This window comes from Heterodontus francisci, chromosome 25 (genome assembly GCF_036365525.1).
Source record: "Heterodontus francisci isolate sHetFra1 chromosome 25, sHetFra1.hap1, whole genome shotgun sequence".
NCBI lineage: Eukaryota > Metazoa > Chordata > Chondrichthyes > Heterodontiformes > Heterodontidae > Heterodontus > Heterodontus francisci.
This window is the reverse complement of record NC_090395.1, coordinates 23,248,570-23,268,233: the sequence shown is the minus strand read 5'-3', so window position 1 is coordinate 23,268,233 and position 19,664 is coordinate 23,248,570. Positions and strand designations below refer to the sequence as shown.

General features: G+C 43.1%; 1 protein-coding gene across 1 annotated transcript in view; it reads right to left on the bottom strand.

Annotated features, from left to right (window-relative positions):
- Positions 1 to 610: 610 nt before the first annotated feature.
- zgc:194242 (uncharacterized protein LOC100005854 homolog) overlaps positions 611 to 19,664 on the bottom strand; it is a 21,547-nt gene continuing 2,493 nt past the window's right edge. Inside the window, exon 2 of the mRNA XM_068056984.1 lies at positions 611 to 3,733. Within this exon, the coding sequence (XP_067913085.1) occupies positions 3,534 to 3,733 (200 nt within the window). The 3' untranslated portion in view covers positions 611 to 3,533. The remainder of the gene's footprint in view (positions 3,734 to 19,664) is intronic.

Sequence of the window (19,664 nt, the reverse complement as noted above, 5' to 3'; positions counted from 1 at the left end):
ACCAAGAACTGGAAAGTGGGATTAAGCTGGATGGCTATTTGTTGGCTGGCACAGACACAATGGGCCAAATGGCCTCCTTCCATACTGTAAATTTCTATGATAGCACCATGGGACCTTTGATATCTCCCTGTAAGAGCAGGTGAAGCCTCAGTTGAAAATCTCATCTGAGAGACCACATCACCAACAACACAGCACTTGCTCCATACTGCATTAGAGTGTCAGCCTAGATATTCGTGCTCAAATCTCCAGAGCAGGGATCTGAACCCACAGCCTCCTGTGGGAGTAGGAGAGTTACCACTGTGCCCCAGCTATCACAAGTATACATGGGCTCATTATTCTCAAGGAATGTCCAGCCGTTTGATTTTCCTTACTGAAGATTCCATTAAAGAAAATGGAGCTCGAAATGTCTAAGATGCATCATCTTTCCTCCAAGTCACATGGCTCACACCTGCAGATGGTGATAGGTTGGATGAGTGCTCTCAAAAAGTAAACTTTGATATATCTAATTGCCATCTATCGCAATTTCTTACAGCCAGCTGAATGAGATGTCAGAACAGCACAATCATTAAAATGAAAGGATTAATATGGATCCAGATTCTCCAAATCCCATTTACAAAATTCCATTTATAGTTTTATTGCAATTCTTAATAACATTGTGTAAGATTATACCATGTTAAACACAGAAAGAGGCCACTTTGCTCATCAAATCTGTGGAGGTCATTTTTTCCATGAGCTGTCTAATTTTACTCTTTCTATACGATACAGAAATAGGCCATTCAGCCCAACCAGTCCATGCCAGCAATTATACTCTACTCGGGCCTCCACCCATCTTTCCTCACCTCATCTGTCATCATAACCCTCTATTCCCTGCTTCCTCGTATGCTTGCACAAGCAAAATACTGCAGATGCTGGAAATTTGAAATAAAAACAGAAAATGCTGGAAATACTCAGCAGGTCTGGCAGCATCTGTGGAGAAAGAAACAGAGTTAACGTTTCAGTCAGTGACCTTTCATCAGAAAGTTCTGATATGATAAGTTCTTGTTATGAGCTGGCAACCAGAATTGTATGCCATACTCTAGGTGTGATGTAACCAAAGCTCGATACATGTTTACCATAAGATCCCTACTTTTCAATTCTATCCCTCTAGAAATAAAGCCTGTTGCTTTATTTGATTTTTATGGCCTTGCTAACCTGTGGCACAACTTTTAGTGATTGGAGTATTTATATTCGGGGATCCCTTTGTTCCTCTACCCCACTTAGAGTCTCACATTCCAAGTAATAAATTACCTCCCTAATCTTCCTACCAAAATGAATTACCTCACATTATCTGTGTTGACCTTTATTTTCCCATTCTGTTTATTAATGTCCTCCTGTAATTTGTTGCAATCCTCCTCAGTATTGACGATAGCCCCCAATCACCCCGCCCCCACCCATTTTGCTGTCATCCGCAAAATTAGAAATTGTGTTTTTAATTCCAAAGTTCAAATTGTTAATGTAACTTGTGAACAACAGTGGTCCCAGCACTAATCCTTGTGGACCACCACTTCCCACCTTCTGCCACTCCGAATAACAACCCTTTACAGGGAATGTGATTTGATAATTTAATTTCATAGTCTGTCGTTGCCTTCCTAATTTTTTTGACTTCTCTCCTAATCTCATTATATTCTCTCTTATCATGCATTCCTCTGCTGTCTGTGCACTTAATGTATGGCTCTTTCCTAACCCTCAATTGTTCCTTATGTCTTTATTCAACTATGGAGTCTCACTAGTGTTTAGTTTGTTCTTTCCTTTTAGTGGAATATAATTTTCAGGCACTCTGTTGAACCCCATTTTAAACGTTTCCCATTGTTGTTCTGCATCATTGTTTGCCAATATTGTTGCCCATTTTATATTCCCAAATTCTATTCTCAGCCATTCAAAAATCATCTTTTCTCCAATCTATTAATCACGTTTGCATCATACTTACGTCCTTCTCTACTATCATCTTAAAGCGTATTATATTATAGTCACTATTGCCTAGATTTTCCCTACTTTTACATCTCTTATTTGCTCTGGTTCATTCCCATTACTAGATCTAACAGCGAATCTTCCTTTGTTGGGCGTTTTACATATTGGGCTAAAAAGGAGTCCTGTACACATTTTAGGAACTCCATTCCCTTATCCCTGTTACCTAACTCTTCTAACCAATTACTATTGGGGTGCTTCAAATCCCCCATGATTCTGTTTTTTACGCTATTCCCTAATTTGACTGTGTATTTCTTTCTCCACCTCCCTTCCACTATTAGGTGGTCTGTAGACTCCACCTATTAGTGTGATTGGTCCTTTATTATCTTTTATCTCCATTCATATGGATTCTATATTTGTCTTGCTGATAGTTATGTCCCTTTATTTTATACTACCATTATGTGCAGCTACTCCAGCTCCCCTTTTCCCCCCTCTATCTTTTCTAAATATGTTATACCTTGCAATGTTTAATTCCCAGTTCTGATCTTTCTTTAGCCGTATCTCTGTAATCCCTACTAGGTCCAGTTCCTCCCAACACATGATTGCCTGCAGTTACCCTGATTTATTATGGACACTGTGTGCATTGTTGTACAGACATCTTAACTCATTTTTAATAGGATTTCATCTCACTTTATGTTTAACCATCTTTTTAGACTCCTGTTCTATATTCTATTTATTCCATTGCCATCAATGTCCTCCCTTACTTTATTCATTCCCATGCTTTTCTTCCCTGTTTTGTTTAAATTTAGGCTGCCTACATTTCTTGTAGATCTCGCCCTCATCTTACTATTTAAAGTCCCAATGTCTTTAATTGTCATCTTTTGCAAGCACTTTTCCAATTCTTGTTATGCGTTACAATGGGTGCAAGCACATTTGCTACCAGGAAAATCATATTTTCTTTTTAATCCTCCTCTATTGATACACTTGCCCATTCTCTAAGTCCTGACGTCATTCTTTGTTGGTCAGGCAAGAGAATGAACAAATAACTTTCCTCCTGTACTGTGAAATGCTGTATTCTGACTGCTAGTGAGTGTGTGAAAGCAGGACATGTGGAATCTCCTCAGTCTCCTTTTCACTCTGTGGAAGAGTGACAAGCCTCTGTCGACTTCTGCTCCTGCTAGCACGCCTCAGATCAGGAAGTCTACCAAGACTGGTTAGGGGAGGGGATTTGTTGGATGGTACAGAGTGCCAGTACACCTGATCAATCAATGGGTTACTTATGGATATCAACTGCAATTGCTCGGCTAGGCGGGGTTAAATTGTGCTGAAGCATGTACATGTTTACTGATACCTTCTTGTGGGCAGAGTATGATGCAATCAACCAATGTCTGGCTTCACAAAAGGAGCAGCACAGTCCATAGTAAAATTATTCTCCGTATCTGATCTTCCTAAGTCTGTTGGGGATAAGTGGAATATAACTGATATGTGAATGTGTTCTGATTTATTTTTTTCATATTACTAAAGGATTATATAACAGTGTCAGCAAATCCAAATTATTCAGGTATCAGGACTCATAAACTACAGCACAGTCAGGGCTTGTTTGCCGTAGTAAAGATAGCCTGAAAGGATATTCCCTCAACTTCCTTATTTTCCATACACACATCAACAAATCCGGTGTCACGGAGAGCCTCCATGTATGTCTCAGGTGGCCATTGTGCATCCTTTAAAAATCCAGCACCAACAACCCTCTCCAGAGACTCCAGGTTCAGGGTGGTGACCATCAAACCACCTGTCAAATAAAAGATAAATACTCAATTTTCTGACACATATTTTGTTGGAAGATATTTGAAGAAGTTGATCTCATTGCCAAGATCTTCTAATGAGAGTGCACAACACCAGTGGAATGGAGACAGTGCAGATTCTGAAGCAGACACTATGGCCCTGATTTTCTACGTCCGGAAGAATCAAGACCGCGCCATCTGTGACATACGAACAAGGTTAGGTGGGGTGTGTGGGTCTGGCAGATTATTCTATTTTTATTTTATTTTATTTTATTTAGAGATACAGCACTGAAACAGGCCCTTCGGCCCACCGAGTCTGTGCTGACCAACAACCACCCATTTATACTAACCCTACAGTAATCCCATATTCCCTATCACCTCCCTACACTTGGGGCAATTTACAACGGCCAATTTACCTATCACCTGCAAGTCTTTGGATGTGGGAGGAAACCGGAGCACCCGGCGAAAACCCACGCAGACACAGGGAGAACTTGCAAACTCCGCACAGGCAGTACCCAGAATCGAACCCGGGTCCCTGGAGCTGTGAGGCTGCGGTGCGAACCACTGCGCCACTCTGCCGCCCATATAGCTCTACTGCCTTCCCCCATTAAAATGGGTTCACAGTACATGGAAAACAGACATAACAAGTTGAGACTACAGAATATCAATAGGAAAGTTGGAAAGCAACTTTTAAAGGGTTGCTGCTGACCTTGAGGTGAAGTGTGAATCAGCAGGGTGCAGTTTTCAAGTTGTTAGATGATGGGTGAGGGTAAAATTCTAGCAATCTATCCCCAGTCATTGGAAGATCTTTGGGCAGAAAGTTACTCACCATTCCTGCACAGTACCAGAGACTCAAGCTTTCTGGGACGAGGTCACCCAGTAAATGAATTCTGTCTCCTCAGTTAGGCAGACTTGAAAACAAGTGAGTAAAAAGTTCTGTAGCATTAGAAGCATGACAGTAAGAATGCTCACTTGAAGATTTACGTGCATTCTTCTTTCATATAGGAAGTGGCCTCAACATTTGCTGTATAAATGAGATCAACTGCAAAGGTAGTCTTGGAAGCTTCTAGTTCATTGCAAGATAAGAAAGCTGGAGTGAGTGGTGGCTCCACACTAAACAACTCACTGTGGCAAGCACTCCATCTGCCCCAGAAGCAGCACATAGCAACAGACCAGGAAATGTAATAAGTGAGAAGAAGGAAGGGGCATTGGGTAAAGTGCAATGCACAAGTGAGGAAGCGAAAGCAGATGGCAAAAGAGGAAACATCTGGACAAACGACAAGCCTGCACACTTTGCAGCAGCAAGGACAAGGAGCTTCCTCATGGAGCTGCCTTTGGTACAGATCTAATGTAAAAGCAGATTCCCGTCAATACATAAAAATAAAAGCAAAATACTGCGGATGCTGGAAATCTGAAACAAAAACAAGAAATGCTGGAATCACTCAGCAGGTCTGGCAGCATCTGTGGAAAGAGAAGCAGAGTTAACGTTTCGGGTCAGTGACCCTTCTTCGGAACTGACAAATATTAGAAAAGTCACAGATTATAAGCAAGTGAGGTGGGGATGGGGCAAGAGATAACAAAGGAGAAGGTGCAGATTGGACCAGGCCACATAGCTGACCAAAAGGTCACGGAGCAAAGGCAAACAATATGTTAATGGTGTGTTGAAAGACAAAGCATTAGTACAGATTATGTGTAAATACACTGAATATTGAACAGCAGCAAGTGCAAACCTGAAAAAAACAGTGGGTAAGCAAACTGAACCGAGGATTTCCCCCCACTGTGGTTGACAGGGCCCTCAACCGTGTCCGACCCATTCCCCGCACCTCTACCCTCACCCCTTCCCCTCCCTCCCAGAACCGTGACAGGGTTCCCCTTGTCCTCACTTTTCATCCCACCAGCCTCCTTATCCAAAGGATCATCCTCCGCCATTTTCGCCACCTCCAGCGTGATGCCACTACCAGTCACATCTTCCCCTCCCTTCCCCTGTCAGCATTCCGAAGGGATCGTTCCCTCCGCGACACCCTGGTCCACTCCTCCATTACCCCCACCACCTCGTCCCCGTCCCAGGGCACCTTCCCCTGCAATCGCAGGAGGTGTAATACCTGCCCATTTACCTCCTCTCTCCTCACTATCCCAGGCCCCAAACACTCCTTTCAGGTGAAGCAGCGATTTATTGTACTTCTTTCAATGTAGTATACTGTATTCGCTGCTCACAGTGTGGTCTCCTCTACATTGGGGAGACCAAGCGCAGACTGGGTGACCGCTTTGCGGAACATCTCCGCTCAGTCCACAAGCAGGACCCTGAGCTTCCGGTTGCTTGCCATTTCAACACTCCCCCCTGCTCTCATGCTCACATCTCTGTCCTGGGATTGCTGCAGTGTTCCAGTGAACATCAACGCAAGCTCGAGGAACAGCATCTCATCTACCGATTAGGCACACTACAGCCTGCCGGACTGAACATTGAGTTCAATAATTTCAGAGCATGACAGCCCCCCATTTTACTTTCATTTTTAGTTAATTTTTTTTCTTCCTTTTTTAACATTCTTTTTTACATTTTTTACAATTTTTTTTGCATTTATTTCATTTCATCTTAATTTGTTCAGTTTGCTTACCCACTGTTTTTTTCAGGTTTGCACTTGCTGCTGTTCAATATTCAGTGTATTCACACCTAATCTGTACTAATGCTTTTTCTTTCAACACACGGCACAGTGGTGCAGTGGTTAGCACTGCAGCCTCACAGCTCCAGCGACCCGGGTTCAATTCTGGGTACTGCCTGCGTGGAGTTTGCAAGTTCTCCCTGTGTCTGTGTGGGTTTCCTCCGGGTGCTCTGGTTTTCTCCCACAAACCAAAAGACTTGCAGGTTGGTAGGTAAATTGGCCATTATAAATTGCCCCTAGTATAGGTAGGTAGTAGGGAAATATAGGGACAGGTGGGGATGTGGTAGGAATATGGGATTAGTGTAGGATTAGTATAAATGGGTGGTTGATGGTCAGTACAGACTCGGTGGGCCGAAGGGTCTGTTTCAGTGCTGTATCTCTAAACTCTAAACATCATTAACATATTGTTTGCCTTTGCTCCGTGACCTTTTGGTCAGCTATGTGGCCTGGTCCAATCTGCACCTTCTCCTTTGTTATCTCTTGCCCCATCCCCACCTCACTTGCTTATAATCTGTGACTTTTCTAATATTTGTCAGTTCCGAAGAAGGGTCACTGACCCGAAACGTTAACTCTGCTTCTCTTTCCACAGATGCTGCCAGACCTGCTGAGTGATTCCAGCATTTCTTGTTTTTGTCCCGTCAATACATCTTTAAGTCCACCACCAGCAGTCTTCAACAGCTGTCAGACAAAATGCAGCAGTGAACCTCTGACATCATTGCAGTCCTGCAGAAGAATTTATTCAAGCACAGAGTGCCATGGAATGAGGGACATCTTCTCGGGCCTCTGCAGGACAACCCCAAAACAGTAAGAAAACAAGCAGGGCATAGAGTTCGCTGATGAAAACTTTGAATGGCACCAATGAGTCCTAGATTACAAGAGCCACCTTTGACAGACTGGGGCAATTTTCAAAGAGCAGTGACAGCGGGCTTTATCCACATCGGAGATAGCTTACAGACTGCTCTCAGGCAGGTCATGGGCATCCAACTGCAGGCCCCGACCTGGCACCATGGCAGGGAGCCATAGTTACTCCTTCCAGTCAGTAGCCACTCATACATTACAAACTAAGGTTAAGAAGTAGGACAAGCACATTTTATCGGGATACCAAGGGGAAGCAGAGCCATAGGGATTAGATCGCTAAGGCTATGTTTGGAGCCACCAATAAATCAATTATTTTTAACACCTGGTTGGATGCAATGTTTTTTGCACAGGAGAATATTACGAATTAGGAGCCGGAGTAGGCCACTCGGCCCTTCAAACCTGTTCCTCCATTCAATAAGTTCATGGCTGAACTGATTACTCCATATTTCCACCTACCCCCCGATGACCTTCCATCCCCTTGTTTATCAAGAATCTATCTACCTCTGCCTTAAAAATATTCAAAGACTCTGCTTCCACTGCCTTTTGAGGAAGAGAATGCCAAAGACTCACGACCCTCTGAGAGAAAACAATTCTCCTCATCTCTGTCTTAAATGGGTGACCCCTTATTTTTAAACAGTGACCCATAGTTCTAGATTCTCCCACAAGGGGAAACATCCTTTCCACATCCACCCTGTCAAGACCCCTCAGGATCCTACATGTTTCAATCAAGTTGCCTCATACTCTTCTAAATTCCAGCGGATACATGCCTAGCCTATCCAATCTTTCCTCGTAAGACAGTCCGCCCAATCCAGGTATTAGTCGAATAAACCTTCTCTGTACTGCCTCCAACACATTTACATCCTTCCTTAAATAAGGAGACCAGTACTGTACACAGTACTCCAGATGTGGTCTCACCAATGCCCTGTGTAGCTGAAGCATAACCTCCCTACTTTGTATTCAATTCCCCTTGTGATAAACGATAACATTCTATTAGCTTTCCTAATTACATGCTGTACCTGCATACTAACCTTTTGCGATTCCTGCACCAGGACATCCAGATTCCTCTGCATCTCAGAGCTCTGCAATCTCTCACCATTTAGATAATATGTTTCTTTTTTATTCTTCCTGCCAAAGTGGACAATTTCACACTTTCCCACATTATACTCCATTTGCCAGATCTTTGCACACTCACTTAACCTATCTATATCCCTATATCCTCTTATGTCCTCGTCACAAGTTACTTTCCCACCTATCTTTGTGTCATCAGCAAATTTTGCATCCACACCTTCAGTCCCTTCATCTAAGTCATTTATATAAATTGTAAAAAGTTGAGGCTCCAGCACAGATCCCTGTGGCACACCACTCGTTACATCTTGCCAACCAGAAAATAACTCATTAATGCCTCCTGTTTCCTCTATCCATGCCAAGATGTTACCCCTTACACCATGAGCTTTTATTTTCTGCAATAACCTTTGATGTGGCACCTTATCAAATGCCTTCTGGAAATCTAAATACAATACATCCACTGGTTCCCCTTTATCCACAGCACATGTAACTCCCTCAAAGAACTCCAATACATTGGATAAACATGATTTCCCTTTCACAAAACCATGTTGACTCTGTCTGATTACCTTGAATTTTTATAAATGCCCTGCTATAACATCTTTAATAATAGCTTCCAACATTTTCCCTAAGACAGAAGTTAAATTAACTGGCCTGTAGTTTCCTGCTTTCTGTCTCCCTCCCTGTTTGAATAAAGGAGTTACATTTGCTATTTTCCAATCTAACAGAACCGTCCCCGAATCTAGGGAATTTTGGAAAATTAACGCATCAACTATCTCACTAGCCACTTCTTTTAACACCCTCCGATGAAGTCCATCAGGACCCGGGGACTTGTCAGCCCACAGCTCCAACACTTTGTTCAGTACCACTTCCCTGGTGATTGTAATTTTCTTGAGTTCCTCCCTGCCTTCCATTTCCTGACGCACAGCTATTACTGGGATCTTAATTGTATCTTCAATAGCGAAGACCAATGCAAAATATCTGTTCAATTCATCTGCCATCTCCCTACTATCTATTATGAATTCCCCAGACTCACTTTTTATAGGACCAACGCTTACTTTGTTAACTCTTCTTTTTTAAATATCTATAGAAACTCTTACTATCTGTCTTTATATTTCTAGCTAGCTTCTTTCTCTCGTATTCTAATTTTACCTTCCTTATCAATCTTTTCGTCATTCTTTGCTGTTTTTTATATTCTGTCCAATCTTCTGACCTGCCTCCCATCTTTGCGCAATTATATGCTTTTTCTTTATATTTGATACTATCTTTAACTGTTTTAGTTAACCACAGATGGCGTGTCCCACCCTTGGAATTTTTCTTTCTTGTTGAAATGTATCTATTCTATGTATTCTGAAATATCCCCTTAAAAGTCTGCCACTGCATCTCTATTGACCTATCCCTTAACTTAATTTGCCAGTTCACTTTACCTAGCTCTGCTTTCATGCACTCATAATTACCCTTACTTCAGTTTAAAATACTTGTCTTGGACCCACTCTTCTCTCCCTCAAACTGAATGTAAAATTCAAACATATTATGATCGCTGCTACCTAGGGGTGCATTAACTATCTCATTGCACAATACCAGGTCTAGTATAGCCTGCTCTCTGGTTGGCACCAGAACATATTGTTCCAAGAAATATCCTGAAAACATTCTATGTACTCCTCACCAAGGCTACCTCTGCCCATCTGATTTTTCCCATCTATATATAGGTTAAAATCCCCCATAATTATCATTGTACCTTTCTGACATGCTGCCATTATTTCTTCCTTTATTCCCCGTCCTACAGTGTGGTTAATGTTAGGTGGCCTGTACACCACTCCCAAAAGTGACTTCTTGCCTTTATGATTTCTCATCTCTACCCAAACTGCTTCTACCTCCTGGTCTCCTGAACTTAGGTCATCCCTCTCTATTGCACTAATACCATCATTAATTAACAGAGCTACCCTGCACCCCCACCTTTTCCTAGTTTCTTGTCCTTCCTAAATGCCATGTACCCTTCAATATTCAGGTCCCAATCTATGTCATCCTACAGCCATGTCTCTGTAATCGCTATCATGTCGTACTTATTTATTTCTATTTGCACTCTCAGTTCATCTGTTTTGTTTCAAATGCTATGTGCATTCAGATACAGAGCCTTTAGTTTTGTCCTTTTATTATTTTTGCAACCTCTAGCCTTATCTGTTGATTTACTCTTAGATTTATACGCTCTGTACTTTCCTGTCACAGTTTGTTTATCATTTCCCATATTAATACCTTCCTCTCTTGCCTTGTCTCTACTCCTTGATTTACCATATCTTCCCAAATTTGATCCCTTGCCCCCACTATTCAATTTAAAACCCTCGCTACTTCCATAGTTATGTGGCTCGCTAGAACACAGGCCCCAGCATGGTTCAGGTGTAGACCATCCCAATGGTACAGCCACCACTTTCCCCAGTACTGGTGCCAGTGCCCCACGAACCGGAAACCATTTCTACCACACCAGTCTTTGAGTCACACATTAATTTTTCTGATCTTATTTGCCCTATGCCAATTTGCATGTGGCTCAGGTAATAATCCGTAGGTTATTACCTTTGAGGTTCTGCTTCTTAATTTGGTGCCTAGTTCCTCACACTTACTATGCAGAACCTCTTTTCTTATCCTGCCTATGTCATTGGTACCTCCATGGACCATGATGACTGGATCCTCCCCCTCCCACCGTAAGTTCCTTTCCAGCCCTGAGCATACATCCTGAACCCTGGCACCGGACAGCCGTCTGGACTCTCGCTCTTTGCTGCAGAGAACAGTGTCAATTCCCCTAACTATACTGTCCTCTGCTACCACTACATTCCTTTTTTCTCCCTCCACTTGAATGGCTTCCTGTACCTGACCAAACAAGCTGAAAGAACCACAAACCTGTTGGACAATCACAAAGGTTGAGGCTCCTGTACTCACTCCTCTGGGACCTCTTGCCTGCCTCAGCTGCAGCCACACTCTGCTGTCCTTGACCACTGACCAAATCAGAAGACCCCATCCTAAGGGGTCTGACCACCTCCTGGTACAAAGTGTCCAGGTACCTCTCCCCCTCCTTGATGTGTCAGATTCTAACTGATAGTATAGGCAGGAGCAGAACACTTCAGATTGTGTGAATGGAATGTGTGTGCTTTCCTTGTTGACCCACAGCTACGGTGGCAGAAGGTGTCCTTTACAAACAGTACTCAGCAGTCAGGGAGTTTTGCTCCTTTCTGTCTGCCTGTACATTTTTGGTAGTGAGCAGGGAAGAACAGTAGTAAGTGATAGTGATTACAGGGTTAACAGGCTAATACCCAGCCCCAGACAGGCATGATGTAGGACTGAGAACCCTGAGAGTAGGAAGCTGGGAATCAAATGTAAGTTGGGCTGTCCAAGTCAATCATTACAGCCAAACTCCACTCTATCTGAAGCAGTGAATTCAGCAACTCCTCCCACTCAGTCACTCCAACAATGTCATCAGCAGTCAGAGAAAGCCTTTGATAAGTTACCTCACACTAGGTTACTACACAAGATGGAATCATTTGGTCTTGGTAGTAATATGAAATGCTCAATTAGGAATTGGCTCCAATCCCACAAACAAAATGTTGCAATTAATGGATGTAGTTCAGCCTGGAGCTAGGTTACTAGTGGTGTCCCCTGGAGATCGGTCTTGGGCCCATTACTCTTCACTGCCTCTATTAATGACCTGGACAGGGGTGTTGGGAGTATGGTCAATATGTTTGCAGATGATACTAAAATCTGTGCAAGTGTTAAGACAGTAGATGAATGTAATCTAATGTAAAAGATATAGCTTTGCTGATGGAGTCAGGCACACAATGGCAAATGGCATTTAACTTCGATAAATGTATTGTCATGCATATTTGTAGGTCCCACACAGAGTCTATGTATCATTTGCAGGGAACAATACTGAAAGAGGTTGGGAGAGAAAATGATCTATATTCTACTGTGCACAGAACGCTGAAGGTTCATGGGCAATGTAGAAAATCTGTAGCTAAAGCTAACTCGGTATTGGGTTGTATTAATAGAATTGTTCAGTATAAATCAAAGGACACCATTCTGTCATTATACAGGTTGCTGGTGAGACCACATCTGCAGCACTTTGGTTTGCCCACAGAGTAGGTGATATTGTGGCCTTGGAAAAGCTCCAGAGGAGAACTACAACAATCATTCCTAGCTTAGACAATCTCAGCTTCTCAGGTAGGCTTTATAGACCTTGGTCTGTTTAGAACAGAGTAGAATTTGAGGTGAACTGATAGAGATCTATAAAATAATTCAAGAGCTGATTAGTGTTCCGAAGCAGCTTTACCTCACCATCACCTCTCTTGATTCCTTCACTGTTTCTAACATCAGATTGTTTCTCAGAGATCCAGTGCTAGATGACCAGAAATTTCCTCCATTTAAATATCGGGGCGATGGAAGCTGTTGTTTTTGGTCCCTGCTACAAAATTCATTTCCTAGCCACAGACTCCATCCTGACTGAAGCTGAACGAGACTGTTCACAGTGATGAGGTCATATTCGACCCCAAGAGCCCTGACGAAATATTTGTGCCATCACTGAGACCACCTATTTCTACATCTGTAACAGCGCCCTACTTCATCCCTGCCTCACTCATCTGCTGCTGAAATGCTAATCTACATCTTTAACTGTTACTTCTAGGAACATAGGAGCAGGAGTAGGCCATTCAGCCCATCGAGCCTGCCTCACCATTCAATATGATCATGGCTGATCATCCACTTCAATGCCTTTTTCCCACATTATCCCCATTTCCCCTTATGTCATTGGTATTTAGAAATCTGTCAATCTCTGCTTTAAACATACTCAATGATTGAGCTTCCACAGCCCTCTGGGGTAGAGAATTCCAAAGATTCACAACCCTCTGAGTAAAAAGATTATCCTCATCTCTGTCCTAAGTGGCTTTCCCCTTACTTTCAAATTGTGTCCCCATCCACCCTGTCTATCCCTTTAAGTATTTTGTAGGTTTCAATGAGATCACCTCTCATTCTTCGAAACTCTAGAGAATACAGGCCCAGTTTCCCCAATCTCTCTTCATAGGACAGTCCCGCCATCCCGGGAACAAGTCTGGTTAATGGGGGGGATCAAAGACAAAAACAAAAGACAGTAAGGGGAATAAGAAAAGTGATAGGCAGAGAAATCAAGGGCCAGAATCAAACAGGGACACAATGAAAAATATTGGGAAGAGGACAACTAATGTTAAAAAAACAAGCCTTAAGGCTTTGTGCCTTAACACGCGGAGCGTTCACAATAAAGTGGATGAATTAATTGCGCAAATAGATGTAAATGGGTTTGATATAGTCGGGATTACGGAGACATGGCTGCAAGGTGACCAGAGATGGGAAATGAACATCCAGGGGTATTCAGTATTTAGGAAGGATAGAAAAAAAGCAAAAGGCAGTGGAGTTGCATTGCTGGTTAAAGAGGAAATTAATGCAATAGTGAGGAAAGATATTAGCTCTGACGATGTGAAATCTGTATGGGTAGAGCTGAGAAACACTAAGGGCAAAAAACATTAGTAGGGGTTGTGCATAGACCCCCAAACTGTAGATGTGATGTTAGGAATGGTGTTAAACAGGAAATTAGAGACACATGCGATTAAAAACATCTGTAATTATGGGTGAATTTAATCTGCATATAGATTGGGCAAATCAAATTAGTCATAATACTATAGAGGAGGAATTCTTGGAGTGTATACGGGATGGTTTTCTGGACCAATACGTTGAGGAACCAACTAGAGAACAGGCCATCCTCAACAGGGTGTTGTGTAATAAGAGAGGAATAATTGACAATTTAGTTGTGTGAGACCCCTTGGGGAAGGGCGACCATAATATGATAGAATTGCTCATCAAGATGGAGAGTGACGTAGTTGATTCTGAGATTAGGTTCCTGAATCTTAGTAAAGGAAACTACGAAGGTATGAGGCGCGAGTTGGCCATGACGGATTGGGAAACGTTACTTAAAGGGATGACGATGGATAGGCAATGGCAAACATTTAAAGAGTGCATGGATGAATTGCAACAATCGTTTATCCCTGTCTGGCGCAAAAGTAAAATGGGAAAGGTAGCCAAACCATGGCTTACAAGGGAAATTAGAGATAGCATTAGATCCAAGGAAGAGGCATATAAATTTGCCAGGAAAAACAACAGAACTGAGGATTGGGAGCAGTTTAGAATTCAGCAAAGGAGGACCAAGGGATTGATTAAGAAGGGGAAAATATAGAACGTGAGCAAGCTTGTGGGGAACATAAAAACTGACTGTAAAAGTTTCTATAGGTATGTGAAGAGAAAAAGATTGGTGAAGACAAATGTAGGTCCCTTACAGTCAGAAACAGGGGAATTTATTATGGGGAACAAAGAAATAGCTGACCAATTAAATGCATACTTTGGTTCTGTCTTCACAAAGGAGGACACAAATATCATATCAGAAATGTTGGGGGAACACCGGGTTTAATGAGAGAGAAGAACTGGAGGAAATCAGTATTAGTAGAGAAATGGTGTTGGGGAATTGATGGGATTGAACGTCGATAAATCCCCAGGGTCTGATGGTATACATCCCAGAGTACTTAAGGAAGTGGCTCTAGAAATAGTGTATGCATTGGTGGTCATCTTCCAAGATTCTATAGACTTTGGAACAGTTCCTACAGATTGGAGGGTAGCTAATGGAACCCCACTATTTAAAAAGGGAGGTAGAGAGAAAGCAGGGAATTATAGACCAGTCAGCCTGACGTCGGTAGTGGGGAAAATTCTAGAGTCCATTATCAAAGATTTTATAGCAGAGCACTTGGAGAACAGTGGTAGAATCGGACAGAGTCAGCATGGATTTATGAAAGGGAAATCATGCTTAACAAATCTATCAGAATTCTTCGAGGATGTAACTAGTAGAGTTGATGAGGGGAAGCCAGTGGATGTGGTTTATTTGGACGTTCAGAAGGCTTTCGACAAAATCCCACATAAGAGATTAGCGTGTAAAATTAAAGCGCATGGGATTGGGGGTAGTGTATTGCGATGGATAGAAAATTGGTTGGTGGACAGGAAACAAAGAGTAGGGATAAATGGGTCTTTTTCCGAATGGCAGGCAGTGACTAGTGGGGTACCACAGGGATCGGTGCTAGGACCCCAGCTATTCACAATATACATTGATGATTTAGATGAGGGAACTAAATGTAATATCTCCAAATTTGCAGATGACACAAAACTGGGTGGGAAGCTGAGTTGTGAGGAGGATGCAGAGAGGCTTCAGGGTAATTTGGACAAGTTGAGTGAGTGGGCTAATGCATGGCAGATGCAGTATAATGTGGATAAATGTGAGGTTATCCACTTTGGTAGCAAAAACAGGAAGGCAGATTATTATCTGAACAGCTATAAATGGAGAGAGGGGAATATGCAACGAAACCTGGGTGTTCGCGTACACCAGTCGCTGAAGGTAAGCATGCAGGTGCAACAGGCAGTAAAAAAAGGCAAATGGTATGTTGGCCTTCATAGCGAGAGGATTCGAGTACAGGAGCAGGGATGTCTTGCTGCAATTATACAGGGCCTTGGTGAGGCCACACCTAAAATATTGTGTGCAGTTTTGGTCTCCTTATCTGAGGAAGGATGTTCTTGCTATAGAGGGAGTGCAGCGAAGGTTTACCAGACTGATTCCTGGGATGGTGGGACTGACGTATGAGGAGAGATTGAGTCGGTTAGGATTATATTCGCTGGAGTTCAGAAGAGTGAGGGGGGATCTCATAGAAACCTATAAAATTCTAACAGGACTTGACAGGGTAGGTGCAGGAAGGATGTTCCCGATGGTGGGGAGTCCAGAACCAGGGGTCATAGTCTTAGGATACAGGGTAAACCTTTCAGGACTGAGATGAGGAGAAATTTCTTCACCCAGAGAGTGGTGAGCCTGTGGAATTCACTACCATAGAAAGCAGTTGAGGCTAAAACATTGACTGTTTTCAAAAAGGAGTTAGATATAGCTCTTGGTCTAAAGGGATCAAAGGGTGTGGGTGAAAGCCAGAACAGGTTACTGAGTTGGATGATCAGCCATGAATGGCGGAGCAGACTCGAAGGGCCAAATGGCCTACTCCTGCTCCTATTTTCTATGTTTCAGTGCACTCCCTCTATGGCAATAATATTCTTTGTAAGCTAAGGGGACCAAAATGGAATACAGTACTCCCGATGTGGTGAAACCAAGGTTCTATACAGTTGATGCAAGACATCACTACTCCTGTACTCAAATCCTCTTGTGATAAACCCTAACATACCATTAGCCTTACTAATTGCTTGCTGCACCTGCATGTTAGCTTTCTTCTTTTTTGGCCTCCTTATCTCGAGAGACAATGGGTAAGCGCTTGGAGGTGGTCAGTGGTTTGTGAAGCAGCGCCTGGAGTGGCTATAAAGGCCAATTCTAGAGTGACAGACTCTGCCACAGGTGCTGCAGAGAAATTTGTTTGTCGGGGCTGTTACACAGTTGGCTCTCCCCTTGCGCTTCTGTCTTTTTTCCTGCCAACTGCTAAGTCTCTTTGACTCGCCACACTTTAGCCCCGTCTTTATGGCTGCCCGCCAGCTCTGGCGAATGCTGGCAACTGACTCCCATGACTTGTGATCAATGTCACAGGACTTCATGTTGCGTTTGCAGACGTCTTTAAAGCGGAGACATGGACGGCCGGTGGGTCTGATACCAGTGGCGAGCTCACTGTACAATGTGTCTTTGGGGATCCTGCCATCTTCCATGCGGCTCACATGGCCAAGCCATGTGACTTATTAACAAGGACACCCAGGTCCCTTTGTACATCTACACTTTCTAATCTCTTACCATTTAAGAAATACTTTTCACATCTATTCCTCCTACCAAAGTGGATAATCTCACATTTTTCCACATGATATTCCATCTGCCACATTCTTGCCACTCACTAAGTCTGTCCAAATCCCCTTGAAGACGCTTTGCACCTTCCTCACAACACACATTCACACCTAGGTTTGTGTCATCTGCGAACTTGGAAATATTACATTTGGTCCACACATCCAAATCACTGATATATTTTATGAACAGTGGGGCCCAAGCACTGATCCCTGCGGTACCCCACTAGTCACAGCCTGCCAATGCGAGAATGACCCGTTTATTCCTACTCTCTGCTTTCTGCCTGTTAACCAATCCTTAATCCATGCCAGTATATTACCTCCTATCCCATGTGCTTTAATTTTGCTAAATCACCTCCTGTGGGGGACTTTATCAAAGGCCTTCTGAAAATCCAAGTATACCATGTCCACCGACTTCCCTTTATCAATTCTGTGAGCAACATCCTCAAAAAACTCCAACAGGTTTGTCAAACATGATTTCCCATTCATAAATCCATGTTGACTATGCCCAATCAGATCATTATTATCCAAGTGTCCATTTATCACATCCTTTAGAATAGATTCTAACATTTTCCCAACGACTGATGTAAGGCTAACTGGTCTGTAGTTCCCTGTTTTCTCTCTCCCTCTCTTCTTAAATAGTGGGGTGACATTTCCTATCTTCCAATCTGCAGGAACCGCTCCAGAATCTATAGAATTTTGGAAGATGATCACCAAAGCATCCACTATCTCCATAGCAACCTCTTTCAACACTCTGGGATGTAGAATATCAGGTCCTAGGGACTTATCAACCTTCAGCCCCGTTAATTTCTCCAATACAACCTTCTTACTAATACTAATTTCCTTCAATTACTCATTCCCCCTAATCCCTTGGATCTCTAATTCTGGGAGATTTCTTGTATCTTCCTCAATGAAGACAGACACAAAGTCATCATTTAGCTTCTCTGACATTTCTCTATTCCCCATTATAAATTCTCCTGATTCTGCCTGTAATGGACCCACATTTCTCTTAGCCCAAAGTTTCCTTTTTACATACCTATAGATGCTTTTAAAGTCTGTTTTTCGAGACTTGACTATTCCAATACACTCCTGACCAGCCTCCCACATTCTACCCTCCTTAAACTTGAGGTCATGCATATCCCTGCTTCCCGTGTCCCGACTCGTGCCAAGTCCCGTTTACCTATCACCCCCTTTAGAACATAGAACATAGAACAGTACAGCACAGGACAGGCCCTTCGGCCCACGATGTTGTGCTGACCCTTTAACCTACTCTAAGATCAAACTACCTACATACCCTTCATTCTACTATCATCCATGTACCTATCCAAGAGTCGCTTAAATGTCTCTAATGTATCTGCTTCTACTACCACCGCTGGCAGCGCATTCCACACACCCACTACTCTCTGTGTAAAGAACCTACCTCTGACATCTCCCCGAAACCTTCCTCCAATCACCTTAAATTATGCCTCCTGGTGATAGCCCTTTCCACCCTGGGAAAAAGTCTCTGGCTATCCACTCTATCTATGCCTCTCATCATCTTGTACCCCTCTATCAAGTCACCTCTCATCCTTCTTCGCTCCAATTGTTCAATGACCTACACGAGCTCCTGGTTAAGCAATGCCTCGATTATAAAGTTCTCATCCCTGTTTTCAAATCCCTCCATGGCCTCATCCCTCCCTATCTCTATAACCTCCTCCAGTTCCACAACCCTCTGAGATATCTGCACTCCTCTAATTCTGGCCTCTTGAGCATCCCCAATTTTAATTGCTCCACCATTGGTGACCGTGGCTTCAGTTACCAAGACCCCAAGCTCTGGATTCCCTCCCTAAAGCCCCTCCGCCTTTCTACATGTCTTTCCTCCTTTAAGATGTTCCTTCAAACCAACCTCCTTGACCATGCTTTTGGTTATCTGCCCTAATATGTTCTTAAGTGGCTCTGTGTGAAATCTTGCGTTATAATGTTCCTATTAAGCAATGGGATGTTTTTTACATTAAAGATGCTATATAAATACAGGTTTTTTGTTTTATTCATTCATGCGATGTGGGCGTCGCAGGCCAGGCCTGCATTTATTGCCCATCCCGAATTGCCCTTGAGAAGGTGGTGGTGAGCTGCCTCCTTGAACCGCTGCAGTCCACGTGGGGTAAGTACACCCACAGTGCTGTTAGGGAGGGAGTTCCAGGATTTTGACCCAGCGACAGTGAAGGAAGAGCGATATAGTTCCAAGTCAGGATAGTGTGTGACTTGGAGGTAAACTTGCAGGTGGTGGTGTTCCCATGCATTTGCTGCCCTTGTCCTTCGAGGTGGTATAGGTCGCGGGTTTGGAAAGTGCTGTCTAAGGAACCTTGGTGCATTGCTGCAGTGCATCTTGTAGATGGTACACACTGCTGCTACTGTGCGTCGGTGGTGGAGGGAGTGAATGTTTGTAGATGGGATGCCAAACAAGTGGGCTGCTTTGTCCTGGATGGTGTCGAGCTTCTTGAGTGTTCTTGGAGCT